At 40.0% G+C, this 18,669-nt stretch overlaps 1 protein-coding gene across 2 annotated transcripts in view; it reads right to left on the bottom strand.

Annotated features, from left to right (window-relative positions):
* Positions 1-18,669, bottom strand: part of DENND5A (DENN domain containing 5A) — an 82,692-nt gene that overhangs the window by 52,482 nt on the left and 11,541 nt on the right. For both annotated transcript variants that reach the window (XM_081099101.1, XM_081099100.1), the window contains exons 2-3: positions 1,271-1,342; positions 388-497 (exon numbers count right to left, since the gene is read on the bottom strand). In XM_081099101.1, coding sequence (XP_080955227.1) covers positions 388-497; positions 1,271-1,342 — 182 coding nt within the window. The remainder of the gene's footprint in view (positions 1-387; positions 498-1,270; positions 1,343-18,669) is intronic.

Below are 18,669 nucleotides of genomic sequence, written 5' to 3'. Positions count from 1 at the left end.
AACTTGAGGCTCTCCAAGACTGTTAAAAGTAACAGTGTTTTTATACATGTCCTACCTAAAATGATGATGAAACAAAAATAGTCATTTCTGTCATATAACTCAGACATGTATAATACAGATTGAGATTACTTTTAAACCTAACTCTTAGGTAATCCCAGTGCTATAAGCAACCAACAGTTCAGTACCACACAAAAAGAGTTTGCTGACCCATTACTATATATTTGTCTGACACAATAGAAACACACTGTGACTTTTAGTATTTTGATATATGTATTCTGAATATCTGATTTACTGATCAAAATGCAGAATCATGAGCAATATACATACAACCCCTTTTTTAAAATTTGCTCTTGTAAATTCTCATATTTGTGGTTAACAAATACTAACCATTCCCACTGCATCTTGGTCAAAGGGATTCCATTCTACATTCTCAGGATATCGTGCAAGGACCTTAGATTTGAATGTTCGTCTTAATGGTGTCTGCTCAAAATTTTCGCCTACAAGAAAAAGAAAGAAGTAAATCATCTCCACAAAGTCCCTTGCAATCTCAGGATTATGAATGTCTGAGCTTGGTAGTCCAGCAATGTACAGAAATAAAGGCAAAGCAAGTACAGAAATGCCAGCCATCTAAGAATAGGAAAGGTATTAAAGTTATTAGGTAAGTAAAGATGCTGAAAGTTTAGCATGGTTAATATTGGACATCACTAGCTATCATTCCTTTTCATTAAAATGAAAATAATTACTACAAACCCAACAGTTAATTTTCTTGGGAGAGAGGGGAGAAAGCACAAGGAAAGATAAAGGATTATATCCATCTCTTTTTTTCTGAATGCCATATTTAGTTTGCTTAAAGTTAACTAATAACAGCATTGAAGCATAAATGTTTTTAAGGTCAGAATGAAATATGCATTTCTGTGCTCTCTTTAAAAATACAAAGGAACTAAAAGATTCAAGAACAACAAGAAAGCAGATTTTAATGAAAATCTAACAAGCTATTTTATCAATTCAAAATCCTTCAAAATTTCTGAAATTCTCCTTTGTTTCCCCCTTCTTCCTCCTAAAAACATTACAGCATATTGAAAACAGAGCATTACAGTGAAAAGAGGAAGAACCAAAGAACCCACCACCTAGAGGGATACAAATGTGAAAAATCTACTAGTCAAATAGGCACAAGAAAGTTAGAAGGTCAAAGGGCACAAAATGCCACCAGAGAGACATATTTAGAGGCACCAGAAAGCTTTGGGTAGTCTCAATTTTGTTTTGTTTTTACCTTCAGTTGTACTGGAAATGAAAGGGCTGGCACCGTCCCTGGCTTTAGAAGCCTGTATGTACTGGCATAATGCTATATGACAAATGAAATAACAGAGTATTACAATAAAGTAGTGTGATTCAAACTTTTTGACCATGACTCCAGTATGAAATAAATTTTTCATCATGAAGCAATAAACACACACATATGTATATCTAAATTTACCTAAAACAAAAATTTCACAAAATACTTACCCTCTCATAATTTCTGCTCTATATCATTAAAACTAAATATGCTGCCGAAACCGGTTTGGCTCAGTGGATAGAGCGTCGGCCTGCGGACTGAAAGGTCCCAAGTTCGATTCCGGTCAAGGGCATGTACCTGGGTTGCGGGCATATCCCCAGTAGGAGATGTGCAGGAGGCAGCTGATCGATGTTTCTCTCTCATCGATGTTTCTAACTCTCTATCTCTCTCTCTTCCTCTCTGTAAAAAATCAATAAAATATATTTTAAAAAAAAAACTAAATATGTTAATTGCTGACCTACTAATGGTTACAATTCAATTTGAAAAACATTACAATATAGTATAATGGGATGAAGGGCTCAACCAGTATCAAAGTACTACAAAGTTACTAGTGATTTATCCAAAAGTATGCTACCCAAAATATTGCTTTTCCTTAGGGGTTATGGAGTAGGGAACAAATTAAATGTGCCTAAATATGTCAAACAAATAAATTTATTAGGAGTCATAGAAAAATATGTAGGAAATATGATCAAGGACAATTCAACTGAATTCTATGTCTGTTTATTGAGCAACTGAATTCTATATCTATTTATGCTATTCAAGGGCCTTAAGTACTGTGGGGGTTAAAAATAATCCAGATGAGCAACTATTCTTAAGGACCTTACTATCAAATATATATAGGGAAAATAACATATACAAATAACCATTCACAGGGAGGTTCTTATCAGGGAGGCTCCAAATCTTCAGTTTATTTGGTCTACCTATTCAGACAAACTTGTAGGATCCAGTTCACATGCCCTAGTTGATATAATAAATTGTGTTCCAACTATAGTTTTTATAAGTTGATTTGAAACCCAAAGGGGCTGGTGATTACTAAGAAAGATGCATTCTTCACCAATACTGAATTGGGGTGACCTAAAGTCAGACAGTCCTTCACTCTAAATCATCCCAGAGACATTGAAAAAAAAATTTTTTAAGTATATTTTGGCCCTGGCCAGTATGGCTCAGTTGGTTGAGTGTCATCCCATGCACCAAAGGGGTTTCAGGTTCAATACCCAGTCAAGGTGTGTGTGAGAGGCAACCGATTGATGTTTCTCCTCTTCTCTCTTCTCTTCTCTCTTCTTGTCTCTCTTTCTCTCCCTCCCTCTCCCTTTTTCTCTCTAAAAAAGATTTTTTAAAGAATATTTTGTAATAATTCTAAGGCACCTGTTCCAGAAACTAATAATGTTACTGCTTTTAAAACAAAACCTTCACTTCCATTCTCTCAGGTTTTGTCCATCATCATTGTAAGCCCACTTATTCATAATTTTCAACTTCTGACAATTTCAACTTTCTTTCTGTTAGTAAAGCAAGTACCACAATTTCAATTCCTCCCATTTCCTGATCCCTTCTTCCAAACTGACTTTTCTGAAACTCTTTTCCAATAAATTGCATCTCTTAAATGACATCTGGTAATCGTCAGTAAAGAACACTGGCAAAATCAGCAGGCCGCTGGTACCAGCAGTAGCTATAAAGCCCTACAACACTGCAGAGCTGGTCTCGGAGCTTTCAGTGACACCTGCAAACAGCCCACCCATTCCAATCTGCACTTATAGTACAAAGTAATTAAACAGCAAGCAGACGACATAATGATCTTGTCTACAGTCTGAGATTCTCAGAATGTATTTTTAAACTGTATTCAGTTCTGAGAGAAGATAAGAATTTCTTCCTGCTAAGCTTCTTCACTTTTAATTGTCAGTTTGCTCATTTCTTCCGTATTAGACTAGAAAATCCCCTCATCAAAAACCACAAAATGTATGAACCTACAGTAAGTCCTCACTTAATGTCATCAATAGGTTCTTGGAAACTGCAACTTTAAGCAAAGAGACGTATAATGAAACTAATTTTACAATAGGACAATTGATATAAACTAGAATTAAGCTCCTTTTGCATATTTCTGGTCACAAAAACATCACTAAACTTCTAAATAAAGACCCAAGACACTTCTAATATTAAACTCTGAAATGTGAAATATATATATATATATATGTATGTGTGTGTGAATATATATGTATATATGTGTGTATATATGAAAGATTAATACAAACAAGTAAGATCATTATTTCCCAACCCACTTATTCCCGTTCAGGGTTGCAGGTGGTCATCTGACAGAGCAAAGCAGTACCCAACCCTGAACAGGATGCCATTCCATTGCAGGGAGCATTAACACCCATACTCACTCAGACTGAGACAATGTAGACAAGCCAATTCACCTGACATGAACATCTTTGGAATGTGGGAGGAAACCACAGTATCCAGAGAAAACTCATGCAGATATGGGGAGAATGTGCCAACTCCACAAAGACAGTAGCCCCAGCCCAAAATCAATTATTTTTTCATCAATGTTATAATGAAATGACATTGAATGAAACTACGTTATTTGAGGACATGCTGTATATAGGAATCAGGGCAGTTACCACTGCCCTATTTGAAAGCCTTTAGAAAAAGATATTTTCCTAAGATGGCAATGAAGTGCCTCCTAAGAAATAATGAGCATTGAAATGATGAAGGGGATTACTTAAGGAGATAATTTAAAAAAAAAAAAAAAGATGAAGCAGAGGTAAACATCATGAGCTGAACTGTTGCATAGACAAAGAAGAAGAGGAAGCTATGAATTACAGGGAGAAATGGTCTTTAGATCCTCTGTCTTCACCACCACCTCTCCACCTCCTGCTGCTTCTTCAAACAAGCTGAATAAAGAAGTCTTAAAGATAAAGAGTCCAGTTCTGAGTAGAGGCACCACAGAGAGTGCCAACCTTAAAGAAAAATCCTCCTGTGTATTAGATTGGGCCTATCAACAGGAGCATAGCATTTTCACTGCGAGGGAAAAGGGAGGTGTACTAAGAAGAGTTATGAGGCCCCGGAGAGCCAATCATGTTTATCATAGCCACCCTATAAAGAGTGTGAGAAAAGTAATAGACAAAAGCGATTCACAAAACTAAGATTTTTTTTTTTATTAAAAAAACAATTGGCCCTGGCTGGTTTGGCTCAGTGGATAGAGTGTCGGCCTGCGGACTCAAGGGTCCCAGGTTCGATTCTGGTCAGGGGCATGTACCTTGATTGTGGGCACATACCCAGTAGGGAATGTGCAGGAGGCAGCTGATCGATGGTTCTCTCTCATTGATGTTTCTAATTCTCTATCCCTCTCCCTTCCTCTCTGTAAAAAAATCAATAATATATATTTTTTTAAAAAAAAAAATTGAATTTTTCATCATTTTACTGAGGGCTGAGTTTTGAAAATAAGCACTAGAGCAGTGGTTCTCAACCCTGGCTGCACATTAGAATCACCTGGGAATCTTTTTAAAATCCTGATTGCTGAGCCTCATCCTCCGGAAATTCTGTTTCTTTGTTACCAATGTTGTGGCCCCACCCCATAACAAAGAAACAGAATTTCCAGAGGATGAGGCCCAGAAATCAGGATTTTAAAAAGATTCCCAGGTGATTCTAATGTGCAGCTAAGGTTGAGAACCACTGCACTAGAGACTTAATGCCTCAAGAACACCAACCTTAGCCCTAACTCCTGAAACCTGTATGCATATCACAAGCTAATCCTCAATTATTTAGAGCTTTGTAAAAGTAAACAAGCCAGGCTGGTGTAGCTCAGTGGATTGAATGTCAGCTCATGGACCAAGAGGTTCCAGATTCGATTCCCGGGGTGTGGGCTCAATCCCCAGTAGGGGGCGTGCTGGAGGCAGTCGATTGATGTGTTTCTTGTTGATGTTTCTATCTCTCTCCCTTCCTATCTAAAAATGAATAAAAACATATTTTGAAAAAAGTTAAACAATATTTGGAATATGACATCACAACCACAACTGTCCTATTGTCCTAGAAATAAGAAGCTATTATTTGCCCAACACATACACAGCATACAAATATTGGTAGGTCTGGATATCGAAACTAAGGCCCATTTCTAACAGCTAGATTACAATTAGTCAAATAGGTGTCTATCTTTGTGAATCTGCCACCAGGAAAATACAGTTCAGATAAATCATTGCAGATTTTTTTTTAAGCTTGCATGCCTTGCAAAGACTTTCTAATAGGTTCTTTGTTTACTTGTTCTGCTCTGACCAAGCCAGAAACAAACTGACATTTGTATTGCTATTTGCCCGTTGGTACTTGTTTAATTTGAATAACCCTAAATGAGGGATGCTTATGCTGAAAAGCTTCAAAGCCAAAGTCTCTGAAGATTTATAAAAATTTGTATAAATATAAATTTTGTTTAAATATAAATACGTTTACATTTAATATGTGCATTTTTCTGGGGAGAGAACACAATTTTCATCAGTCTCAAAGAGTCCCATGACCCAAAAAGGTTAGAAACCACAGCTCCAAGTGTTTCTTCTAATTTGGGCAGGAAACATTTTGATCACTTACAGATTAACCTAAATGGGCAGGTTTTCACAGAATCTAAAGTAGAACGTATGTACTACTAAATAATTACTTTCTAGGTAAACAAAAAATAATAACTGACTTTGTCAATAGAATAATTTTTATCTGTGATGAGGGTTTTGCTTCCAGTTATGGCAAAGTAGCTCCTATGAGACCAACTCTCTTACACATATATATGAACTCTGGACAAAATATTTTTTTTAAGAACAACTATCCAAAGGTACTGAAGAAGAAAAAGCATGCAGACTCTGAAGTAGGAAGGAGGGTCAACACTTGGAAGAAGGTAACAACACTGGTTTCCCTTATCATGGCTTTGGGCCAAGGAGGTCTCAGTCTGTACCATGAGAGGTGGCTAAAATTCAGACAAAAGCCCACAGGCTTACTAGCTTGAAGAACCTGAATACAGACTATAAAGCAACCACTGAAGCTGGCAAGTGAGGGTGGGAAATTCCAGAGAAAGTCAGAAAGGAGATACCCCAACCCATGTATAAACTCTGTCCAAGTCTCTGGATGATCCTGGAACCATGCATGCATGGAGCAGACCCCAAGCAACCAAGTTAGGACTAAAAAAACTAACAGAGATTTAAGCTGCTGCTTACTACAGGGGAATAGAATTTATCAAAACAACCAAAATTCAATGCTCTTTGTTGGAAGTTAACAGAATCCAGAGTCTCTACAACATAGGTATCTCAATATCAAGAACACAGTCCAAAACTGCTCAGCATATAAAGAAACAGGAAAACATTAATCTCTTGAAGAGTCAATCAACAGAAACCAACCCTGCGTTGACCCAAATATTAGAATTAGCACACAGGATTTCAAAAGAGCTAGATCATAATAATGAAAAAATAGATCTCAACAGAGAAACAGACAGTAACTCAGTGGATGGGCTTAACAGCAGATTAAAGATGCAGAAGAGTTAGTGAACTTAAAAATAAATTCACAAAAATTATCCAATCTGAAAAACAAAGAGAAAAAAAACTGGGGGGGGCGGGGGGGGGGAGAATCCCAGCAGAGAGGACCCGAGAAATCTGTGGGTTAACAAGTTTAACATACATATAATTGGAGCCCCAGAAGGAAAGGAGAGCAAATGAGATAGAAAACAATATTTTTAGAAGTAGTGGGGGGGGGGGGGGACACAAAATTTTCCCAAATTTGGTAAAAAGATATTGTGAAATAATTGAAATAGACAGGTACCTGCACCACTTCCTAGCACAGAGTTCCTGAAACCCTTGTGATTTCCTAAGTGATAAAAACACTAACAGCATCTCTTATTCTAATATTAGTCTTTGACCTCGTCCCTGACATAAGGCTCCTAAAACCCATGTAAATTCCTAAGTGATAAGAGCATTAGGAGTATCTTTTATTCTATTGAGGTGACTCTGGGTAAAGCCCCTAGATGGCTCCTGGATGGGGGCTAGTCCAAATGCTGATTAGAAGCTTGGAATTTTCAGTCCCACCCCTCATCCTCCATAGAGGGAAGAGAGAATAGAAAAGGAGTTAATAATTGATTATGCCTACATGAAGGTTCCATAAAATCCCAACAGTGTGAAGTTCAGAGAACTTCCAGGCAGGCAAACACATCCATACATACCCAAACTCCACAGGGACAGAAGCTCCTGCACTCAGGACCTTCCAGACCTCATCCTATGTATCTCTTCATCTGGCTGTTCAACTGTATCCTTTATCACATCCTTTAATAAACTGGTAAACACAAGTGTTTCCCTGAGTTCTGAGAGCCACTCTAGCAAATTAATCAAACCCCAGGCGGGGCTGTCTTTGGAAGCTCAATGGTCAGAAGCACAGGTGATAACCTGGTATATTTGAGATTGCTGTTTGAATGGAGCCAGTCTTGTGAGACTGAGTCCTTAACCTGTGGGATCTGTTGCTATCTCCAGGCTGACAGTGTCAGAACTGTAGGCCACCCAACTACTGATCAGAGAATTGCTTGCTGGTGACCAAAAGTGTCAGAGTGAAATATTCTTTTTTTTTCTTTCCTTTTTGTGAAGTGTTCTTCGTAAGTAGTAAAGGAGATACACAGGCAAAATACACAGCATAGAAGAACTGGGTTTTTCCCTACCTACAAAGGAAAAAGCTGGGTTTTTTCCTTTTCAAATCTAAATTTACAGATTCAAGAAGTTCAGTGGATCCCAAGCAGGATAAATACAAAACAAACAAACAACAAAACATACATAGGTACATCATAGTCAGATTTTGGGAAGAAAAGAGGGAGGGGGAGAAAAGAAAAAAAACTAAAGAAAAAGAATCTTGAAAGGAGCCAGAAAAAAAGAATACATTACTTTAAGGAGAAAAAAACTGAAATTACCACTGCCTTCTCATCAGAAACAATGGAGGTTAGAAAATATGGACCAACACCTTACAAGTAATAAGGGGCGGGGGGGGGGGGGGGGGCAGAAAATCTTGTCAATCCAAAATTCTATTAATAGAAATAAAAGAACCTTAAAAAATGAAGACAAGCCCTGGCCGGTGTGGCTCAGTTGGCTGGAACGTGGTCTTGAACTCTTGAACTCCCTAAAAGTAGTTGTTCAATTCCTGGTCCAAGCACAGACCCAACAATGCAGGTTTGATCTGAAATGGGAGGCAACCTATCATGTTTCTTTCACACTCTCTTCTCTCTTCTCTCTTCTCTCTTCTCTCTTCTCTCTCTCTTCTCTCTCTCTCTCTCTCTCTCTCTCTACTCTTCCTTCCCCTTGTCTAAAATCAATAAAAGCATATCCTTAGTTGAGAATTTTTTCTTTAATGAAGACAAAAATAAAAACATTTTTAAGTAAAGCAAAACTAAGAGAATTCATCACCTGCAGACCTGCACTACTAGCACAAGAGAAAAGTCTATCCCAATATATTATATACTGTCTAATTTAATTTATATAACATTTGTGAAGTTACCTAATTATAAAAATAAAGACAGATTGTTGATTGCCAGAGGTCAGAGATGAGGGGCTATAAAAGGGCAACCCCAGAAATTCTTGTGGTAATGGAACACTTCTGTATCTTGATGGTATCGTTGTCAATATCCTGGTAGTGGTAATATATAGTTTTGCAAAATGTTACCATTGACGGAAACTGGATAAAGAATACAGGGGGGCCGAAACCGGTTTGGCTCAGTGGATAGAGCGTCGGCCTGCGGACTGAAGGGTCCCAGGTTCGATTCCGGTCAAGGGCATGTACCTGGGTTGAGGGCATATCCCCAAGTGGGGGATGTGCAGGAGGCAGCTGATCGATGTTTCTCTCTCATCGATGTTTCTAACTCTCTGTCTCTCTCCCTTCCTCTCTGTAAAAAATCAATAAAATATATTAAAAAAAAAAAGAATACAGGGGAATCTCTGTACTGTTTCTTACAACTGCATATGAATCTATTATCTAAAAGTAAAAGCTTAATTTTTAAAAGCAAATTATCTGAAATCAAAAGTTTAATTTTTAAAAGCAATTAATTAAATAAAAAATAATGTTTTTAACAATCTGTCAATGTTTTAAAGCAGAGGTTTCAAGCATTCAAAGCTATACTCTAGAAGACAAAACTCGTTGAAGGCAACTGAACTATCCCTCTCTCCAGGCCTGAAAATGTTACATGAACTGCCTGACCTCACCACATCAACACCAATCCTATCGTCATTCCCATTACCTATAGTAAGAGTGATGAAATTCTTTTTCTTGCGAGTGGATATAGCCAGATTATTAAGCTATCCTTTGCATACTGGCATTTTGGGATATCCTAGAATTGATCCTGTTGGTGACATCAGTCACCAATTCAATGCCACTCATGCTATAATCAGTTTACTTTCTGCACTAAAAGATGTCACTGTATCTTGCCTGTTACAAACTCCTGAAACAGACTGTCCATAGGAATAGCAGTACTATCAAGTCACACTTCTATTTCTAGTGCATGCTGAAGAACCAACTTGTGTTTTGTGTTCAACTCATTTGCTGCCCCAGCATTTCAATTCTCTTTGTCTTCCAGATAATTTCTGAGCCCCTGTACAAATCAGAGATTATTTCCTGTCATCTGATCGGTGGGGCACACGCAGTAAGAGAAGGGAAGGCCAATTTCTAACTAAATGATAATTAATCTTGCTGCTACTTTAGGGTGACTACTTCATTATTATCAGCCATTTTTAAATAGAGACATCTTTTAAAAACACAATAAGGCTAGCAGAGTTTTTTGGTAGCTACAAAAAACTGTCTCACACTACACTCTATTCATGACTCTCCGTCACTTCTTCTATGCCGGGGTCCAACCCCAGCAGGTACAGGGGTTCCCAAAGGCGTAGACAGAGTCAGCGAAGAAGGAATGACACGGAGACAGCGTTCAGTTGATCAGCAGCCTAGCCAGGATCTCCAGCCAAGTTCTGGTCTGGATCTCCAGAGAGGTTCTGCTTAGATCTCCAGCCAGGTTCTGTGTCCATGTTGTCTTACTAGGTTCTCCAGCCAGGTTCTGTCCAGGTTCTCCAACCAGGTTCAGTCACCAGGTTCTAGTCAGGTTCTCTTGCCATGTTCTATCCAGGTTCTGTAGCCAGGTTCTGTCTCTAGGTTCTTCAGCCAGGTTCTCTCGCTAGGTTCTGTCTCTAGGTTCTGCTGCCAGTTTCTGTCCAGGATCTTTTGCCATGTTCTCTCCAGCGAAGTTCTTCTGTCTCTAGGTTCTGTGTAGGTTCTGTGTTCCAAGTTCTGTCTTCTAAGGTCTGACTTGTTACATCTGTATTTATACCAGTTGATTCCAATCCTATCAATCTCTATTCCAAAGGTTAGGGCGTTTTTGCCGAAACCGGTTTGGCTCAGTGGATAGAGCGTCTGCCTGCGGACTGAAAGGTCCCAGGTTCGATTCTGGTCAAGGGCATGTACCTGGGTTGCGGGCACATCCCCAGTGGGAGATGTGCAGGAGGCAGCTGATCGATGTTTCTCTCTCATCGATGTTTCTAACTTTCTATCTCTCTCCCTTCCTCTCTGTGAAAAATCAATAAAATATATTTAAAAAAAAAAAAAAAAGGTTAGGGTGTTTCTTATCTCCATTCCAGGGAGTAAAGATTATGTAGCTTAAGCATGATTGTTCATAGTTAAAGTGATTAATTACCCGCCTGGCACTTAGTTAAGAGGTTTTATTCCCTCCCTAACTTCAGGGGAAAATCCCTACCTGGGGAAACAACCTTTCTCAGAGACCTTGGTTAAAACACATAGTGCCAAGAAGGTGAGCAAACATATTAAGAACAGTATGCCATATATGCCAGGTCCCTTGAAACAGCAAGCATGGACCGGCTCCCGGCACTTCTACATATGAAATTGAAGTATATTACCGCTCCTGCAGCATAAAGTGAAGAAGGAAACTGCTCCCTGAAGAGACATCCTGTACCTTGGCCCCACATCACTAGCTGACTGTGGTGCTCAGGAGTCAGACATTCACAAACAAATACCCAGAACGCAGGCAATGAGCTGCCCCTATCTTGGACAGGCCACAAGGCCTCTTTAAGGCACTAACGCAGGAAAGCTGCTCACCAGGCTTTTCAATGGAAGAGGAACAGAAACCATCTGTTACTGCCATGTTTTCCCCTCGAGGCAGATTTGTTCACTTTCTCAACATATTTTCTTTGTAAGATAAGTTTAGATTTGTATATACAGTCATTACTTTTATTGATAATTTGCCTTCTGCTTGACATCTTTCAGGCACCAACCTAGTCCAACTCATGTACCTACTTCTAAAATGTACTATTTTAACATGAGACTGAGGTTTGAGAACCTATCCAGATAGGACTGCTCCAAACCACAGCTAGGACAGAACTTTGGTAGCAAGACATCAAGTACAGATACTGCCTCCCTTTCAGCCCATCTGAATACCCTGCAGGGCACACATCTGTCAAGCTAACATCTAAGTGCTGGCAAGGATGTGGTGAAAAAGGGAACACTGTTGGTGGGAATATAAATTAGTCCAACCATTACGGAATACAATACGGAGGTTCCTCAAAAAATTAAAAATAGCCTGACGGGCGTGGCTCAGAGGTTGAGTGTCAACCTATGAACCAAGAGTTCATGATTGATTTCCAGAGTACAAATTCAGGTTTTGGGCTTGATCCCCGGTGGGGGGGGGGGGTGCAGGAGGCAGCTAATCAATGGTATTATCTCATCCTTGATGTTTCTATCTCTCTCCATCTCCCTTCCTCTCTGAAATTCAATAAAAATACATTTTTTAAAGATTAAAAATATATCTACCACACAATCCAGCAATCCCACTTCTGGGTATATACCCAAAGGAAACAGGATTTCAAGGGATATATGCACACCAATGTTTAATTGCAGCATTATTCACAATAGCCAAAATATGAAAACAACCAAAATGGCATCGACAGATGAATGGATAAAAAAGACATGGTATGAACACACAATGAAATATTAATCAGCCATGAGAAAGGAGGATATCCTGCCATTTGCAACAATATGGATGGACCATGATGAGCACATTATGCTAAGTAAAATAAGTGAGACACAGAAAGACAAGTACTGTAAGTTATCACTTATCTGTGGAACCTAAAAAAGTCAGACCATTAAAAAAAAAGATGGTTACCAGGGGGCTGGGGGAAGAGGAGGAGATAAGATTGATGGTATTCAAGGATACAAACTTGTACAAGTAGTAAATAAGTCATAGAGATCTAATGCACTAAAAGAACATCCTACATAATAAAGAGGTAATATGCCAATTGACCGGCACACCCTCACACAAGAAGGCTGGCCCTATGTGGCCAAAGATGGCCGCCTCCATGTGGTCACAAGATGGCCAGCAGGGAGGGCAGTTAGGGGCAACCAGGCCGGCAGGGGAGGGCAGTTGGGGGAGACCAGGTGGGGAGGAAAGGTCAGTTGTGCGGGACCAGGCCAGCAGGGGAGGGCAATTAGGGGTGACTAGGCTAGCAGGAGAGGGCAGTTGGGGGCAATCGGGCTGGCAGGGGAGCAGTTAGGAGTCAATCAGGCTGGCAGGGGAGCGGTTAGGGGGCCATCAGGCTGGCAGGCAGAAGCAGTTAGGGGCAATCAGGCAGGCATGTAGGCGAGCAGTTGGGAGCCAGCAGTCCCAGATTGTGAGAGGGATCCCAGATTGGAGAGGGTCCAGGCTGGGCTGAGGGACACACACACACACACACACACACCACCACCACCACCAGTGCACCAATTTTGTGCACCGGGCCTCTAGTAGATAATAACATTGTACAAAGATGTAATGTGACAAATATTGCTTCAATGGCAATCATATTATAATATATAAATGTATCAAAGTAAAATGCTGTATACTTTAAATTTACAAAGTTTAACATGTCAAATAAAAATATTCAGACTTATAAAAAAAAAAAATACCTGATGAAAGGAAAGGAGAAAGAGCTCTTGAAAATAAGTGAAAAAGCCTGGAATTCTAGGCCTACTACAATTAAGACTTACATAAATCACTAGAGGCCTGGTGCACGAAATTCATACATGGGGGGAGAAGGGGATGTCCCTCAGTCCAGCCTGCACCCTCTCACAATCCAGGAACCCTACAGGGATGTGCAACTGCCGGTTTAGGCCTGATCCCTATGGTGATCAGGCCTAAACCAGCAGTCGGACATCTCTCTCAAAATCCAGGACCACTGGCTCCTAACTGCTCGCCCACCTGCCTGATCGCCCCTAACCACCTCTGCCTGCCTGCCTGGTCACCCCTAACCACTCACCTGCCTGCCTGCTCGCCCCTAACCGCCTGTGCCTGCCTGATCGCCCCAACCACTCACCTGCCTGCCTGATTGCCCCTAACTGCTCGCCTGCCTGCCTGATCACCCCTAACTGCTCACCTGCCTGCCTGATCGCCCCTAACCACCCCAGCCCCCACCGCTGCAGCTCTGTCCAGAAGGATATCCGGAATGACGTCTGGAAGGTCGTTCAGCTGTCTGGTCTAATTAGCATATTATGATTTTATTATCATAGATTTTTTTTAAACATCTTTTTTAAAAATATATTTTATTGATTTTTTTACAGAGAGGAAGGGAGAGGGATAGAGAGCTAGAAACATCGATGAGAGAGAATCATCGATCAGCTGCCTCCTGCACAACACCCACTGGGGATGTGCCTGCAACCAAGGTACATGCCCTTGACTGGATTGAACCTGGGACCCTTCAGTCCACAGACCGACGCTCTATCCACTGAGTCAAATCGGTCAGGGCTATTATCATAGATTTTTATCCTCATGGGTGTCCAGTTACTACACCTTCATATAAAGCACCTGCTAACTTCCCCGTTCTCCCCCACCAAACCCCTTCTCTCCATCTTTATACTTTATCTGTGCTAACTCACTGTATTTCCTTAAATATGGCATGCTTTTTCATGCCTTCATTCTTTTGCAGATGCTATCCTCTCCCTAGAATGAACTTCATACACTTCTGTGCCTGTTAGCCAATCTACAATTATTCAAGTGAGTGCTATCAAAATCTATGGTATTCCAACAATGTTGCCGTTTCTCCTTCTCCAAGTTCTCCTCGGACTCTTCTGTGGAAGCTATTGTCAGAGTCATTTACTAGTGATAAAACAAATCTGCTCCTTTGAACTTAATTCATATGACATGGTTTTCAGTTCCCTCACCACCCTGACTCCTAGTACTGAAATTAGTATTCTAACTAGGTGTGGTCTAACTAGCATAATTTAAAACAGGACTGTCCACTCTTTTTAAACAATATATATTAATGCAAGCTAAAATTCACAACTTTTTGTCAACTAAGTCATACTTTTGCCATAAATCAAACTTGTAACCAACTATAAAAGCCTTACATTTTATTGTCTTTTTGGGGGGGTTAATCCTCATCAAGGATATTTTTCCATTGATTTTTAGAGAGAGTGGAAGGGACGGGGGTTGGGGGAAGAAAGAGAGAGACAGACAGACAGACATCAATGTGAGAGGCATATCAATTGGCTGCCTCCTGCACACGCCCTGACAGGGCTGGGGATCAAACCTGCAATCCAGGTATGTGCCCTTGACCAGGAATCAAACCCAAGACCTTTGGTGTGCAGACCAATGCTCTAACCATTGAGCCATCGGTCAGGGCAATCCTTACATTTTAGTGTTGCTATTAAATCCCATCTCCTTTCTATACTTCTATTTTGCAGCACCTGCTTCATCAAACAATTGAAATTTCTCTCTTATCCCCAAGTATATCCTAATCATTCCCATCAAAACATTCCTGAATTTAAAAATGATAGCTGACAGTATTTCCCTCTTCTACCAGTGAACTCCCTTAATAAAGAAAATGTGGTTAGTCTGACCTAACATACTTTTAGTGGGCCCATGTTGGCTCTTCATAATTACAGTTTCCTGTTCTAAATCCCCATATCATATATTTAAGCCATTCTAGATTTTTACTAGGAATACGTAAAGCTCTTCCAGTCTCAGTTTTGAAAATATGTCTTTTTGTGGTAATTCCATGAGTCCTTAAATGTTATTGACAAAGAGCAAATGATCTCATCCCAAAATTCTTTCAGAACTCTGGGCTGTAATTTGTCTGGATCAGGAGACATGAATTCATTCAAAGGAATTAAATGCCCCTGTATAAATACTTAATGATCTCAGAGTTGAGTGTCCTCTAATTCAATTCTATCCTTTCCAATTTATAAACAATTTTCCTACATTTTGGGGGGGGAAAGCTTCTGAGGCCATTTTAGTCTTGGAGATATTTGAAAAATTTGGTCATTTAGGATTCCACATTTAGAGTACTGCCCCACATAAAATACCCTTCTTGAAGAAATATTTAGCAAAATAAAAGTTTCTTCTGATTTTTTTTTCTTTTTAGGTTTTTCAAAACAAACCCATAAAACTGTTAGAGAAAGCAAAGATACTAATTATAACAGTTCTTTTTTTATTATTATTATTATTGATTTCAGAGAGGAAGGGAGAGGGAGAGAGATAGAAACATCAATGATGAGAGAGAATCATTGATCGGCTGCCTCCTGCACACCCACTACTGGGGATTGAACCCGCAACCTGGGCATGTGCCCTTGACTGGAATCGAACCCAGGACCCTTCAGTCTGCAGGCTGACGCTCTATCCACTGGCTAGGGCTAATTATAACAGTTCTTACCACAGCAGCAAAAACCAAACTAGCCAATCTATTACAGAATGAGGCTAAAGAATTTTGAAAAAGAACGTATCTTGCAACCATAGAGAAAGAGAAGAAAATGTGCCAAGCCAAAAATTTAAATTATCCCTAAAGGTGAAAATATCCCCACAGCCCTAGCTGGTTTGGCTCAGTGAATAAAGTGTCGGCCTGTGGACTGAAGGGTCCCAGGTTCGACTCCGGTCAAGGGCATGTACCTTGGTTGCGGGCACGTCCCCAGTTGGGGGTGTGCTGAAGGCAGCTGATCGATGTTTCTCTCTCATCAATGTTTCTAGCTCTCTATCTCTCTCCCTTCTTCTCTGTGAAAAATCAATAAAATATATATTTTAAAAAAAGAAAATATCCCCACAATTCATCACCATATCAATCTACAAATATTTATTAAATGTGCAAGACTTAATCAAAACAATTCATCCAACACCTCAAATCCAAGCTACAAATATATGCCGTCAGAGTGATGTTTTCTCCACCCAGCCACCGTGGGATTGAGAACTTGTCTACCCCACACTCAGCCATTCTGCTACATTACTACATTATTCCATACTCAAGCGAATTCCTACTATGTACACAGCTCTATGCTAAGTACTAAAGAGACATAAAAATTTATCTTTCAAAGCTAACCTCTCCTAGAATTCATGAACACATCTGAGTAAACTTGTATCTCTTTCAGGTGAGGCAGGCCTCACAAATCTGAAGGCCCTCTCATCCATATAAAGCCAGGAAGGTACTACAGTATACTAGTATCCTGTGGTATCCTATATAATAAAAGGGTAATATGCATATTGACCCTAACAGCAGAACGACTGGGAATGACTGGTCACTATGACACACACTGACCACCAGGGGGCAGACGCTCAATGCAGGAGCTGCCTCCTGGTGGTCAGTGCACTCCCACAGGGGGAGCTCTGCTCAGCCACAAGCCAGGCTGATGGCTGCCAGCACAGCGGTGGTGGTGGGAGCCTCTCCCGCCTCCTAGGCAGCGCTAAGGATGTCCAACTGCAGCTTAGGCCTGCTTCCCGCTGGCAAGTGGACATCCCCCGAGGGCTCCCAGGCTGCCAGAGGGACATCTGACTGCCAGCTTAGGCCCATCCCCGGAAGGGTCCCAGACTGGGAGAGAGCACAGGCTGGGCTGAGGGACCCCCCTGAGTGCACAAATTTTTGTGCACCGAGCTTCTAGTATGCACTATAATGGAAGAGAGGACTTTAAACACAGGCAAATCTAGATTCAAATACTAGTTCCATGTCTCGTTGAATTTTACGTAACCTGCTCAATGTCTCTCTTCTATAAATCTCAGTTTCTCATCTGTAACATGGGGATAAAACCTATTTCATAGGCCTATAGAGAGGACTGAGAGAGTTAACATATGTAAACCATATGGGACCTAACTGTACGGAGCACACAAGGTACTCAACAAATAGTAGATCTTTTCCTCCCAAAAGAACAGCCATACATGCAGGAGTCTCCTCTAAATCTATAACTAGAAAAATAAGACACAGAAATGCCCTGGAAATTCCCAAATGCTTCCCAAGAAGGAAGCCTCTGCTGCATGAAAAGTGACAACATCTATCTGCTTCACAGAATGCATACCAAAGTAGAGCCCAGAGCAGCAAATATGGCTGTACCCAGAACACTGACATGTCCATACATCCAAATTTCAATCCACACCTTAAAATAGGGGACCACCCGCCACCCCACCCACCACCCGCCCCAACAGCCTCTTCTTCCCCAGAGCACACAGATTTAAGAATCTGGGAGCCTCCTGTCAAGATACCCTCAACAACAGAAGAAATTTTTCTTTAACCTTAAGACTTTTTATAGTAATAAATTATTTTTGTACAGAGTTTTCTAATCACTAAAATTTTACCCATTGATACTACATCAAAGCACAAAGACTAGCATTTGTTTTAATAAATGTGCCCTAAAAGCACTGTATTGGTCATATCAAAAGCCTTGTTGTACTTCAGGCCCAGCTGTGAGAGCAATGGAAATGTTTCTCTTTCACTCTGTTGAGTGCTGAAAATAGCTTTCCCACAAAAAAGAAGTTGGGGAGCTTTTTTCAAGCAGTACAAAGTAGTGCTATAGCATAGTGTTTAAAAGTTAGCTCTGAGATTGCAAGTCTAAATGTGAGAGGTCAAACAATAAAACCTTTAAGAGGAAACAAAGATGTTTTAAATAGAAAACAAAATACACTAAACATAAAGAGAAAAGACTGAAAAATTGGACAATATTATAACTAAAAACTTTTGTTCCTCAAAAGTAAGTCACCATAGAGAATGAGAATACACGAAGGTTACGAGAATATATTTTCAATACATATCACTGACAGACTCACATGTAAAAGTATACACACATAAACCCACGTATGATAAAAATTGAAAATAATTAATCTGGGTGATGGTTACAAAAATGTCAAGCTACATACTTACAATTTGTATTTAAGATATACTGCAATAAAAAATGTTTTTAAACTAGAAGGTACTACAGAAAGACATCAAATGCTAACGGCTTAAATCTGGATAGAATTTTGAGTGACTTATTTCTGTATCTTTCTATAATTTCTAAAATATGTTTTTATTGATTTTAGAGAGAGGGAGAGAGAGATTGAAACGTAGATGAGAGAAATA

Source organism: Myotis nattereri, assembly GCF_964212035.1.
Source record: "Myotis nattereri genome assembly, chromosome: 9".
Classification (NCBI taxonomy): domain Eukaryota; kingdom Metazoa; phylum Chordata; class Mammalia; order Chiroptera; family Vespertilionidae; genus Myotis; species Myotis nattereri.
This window is presented reverse-complemented; position numbering and strand designations above follow the sequence as displayed.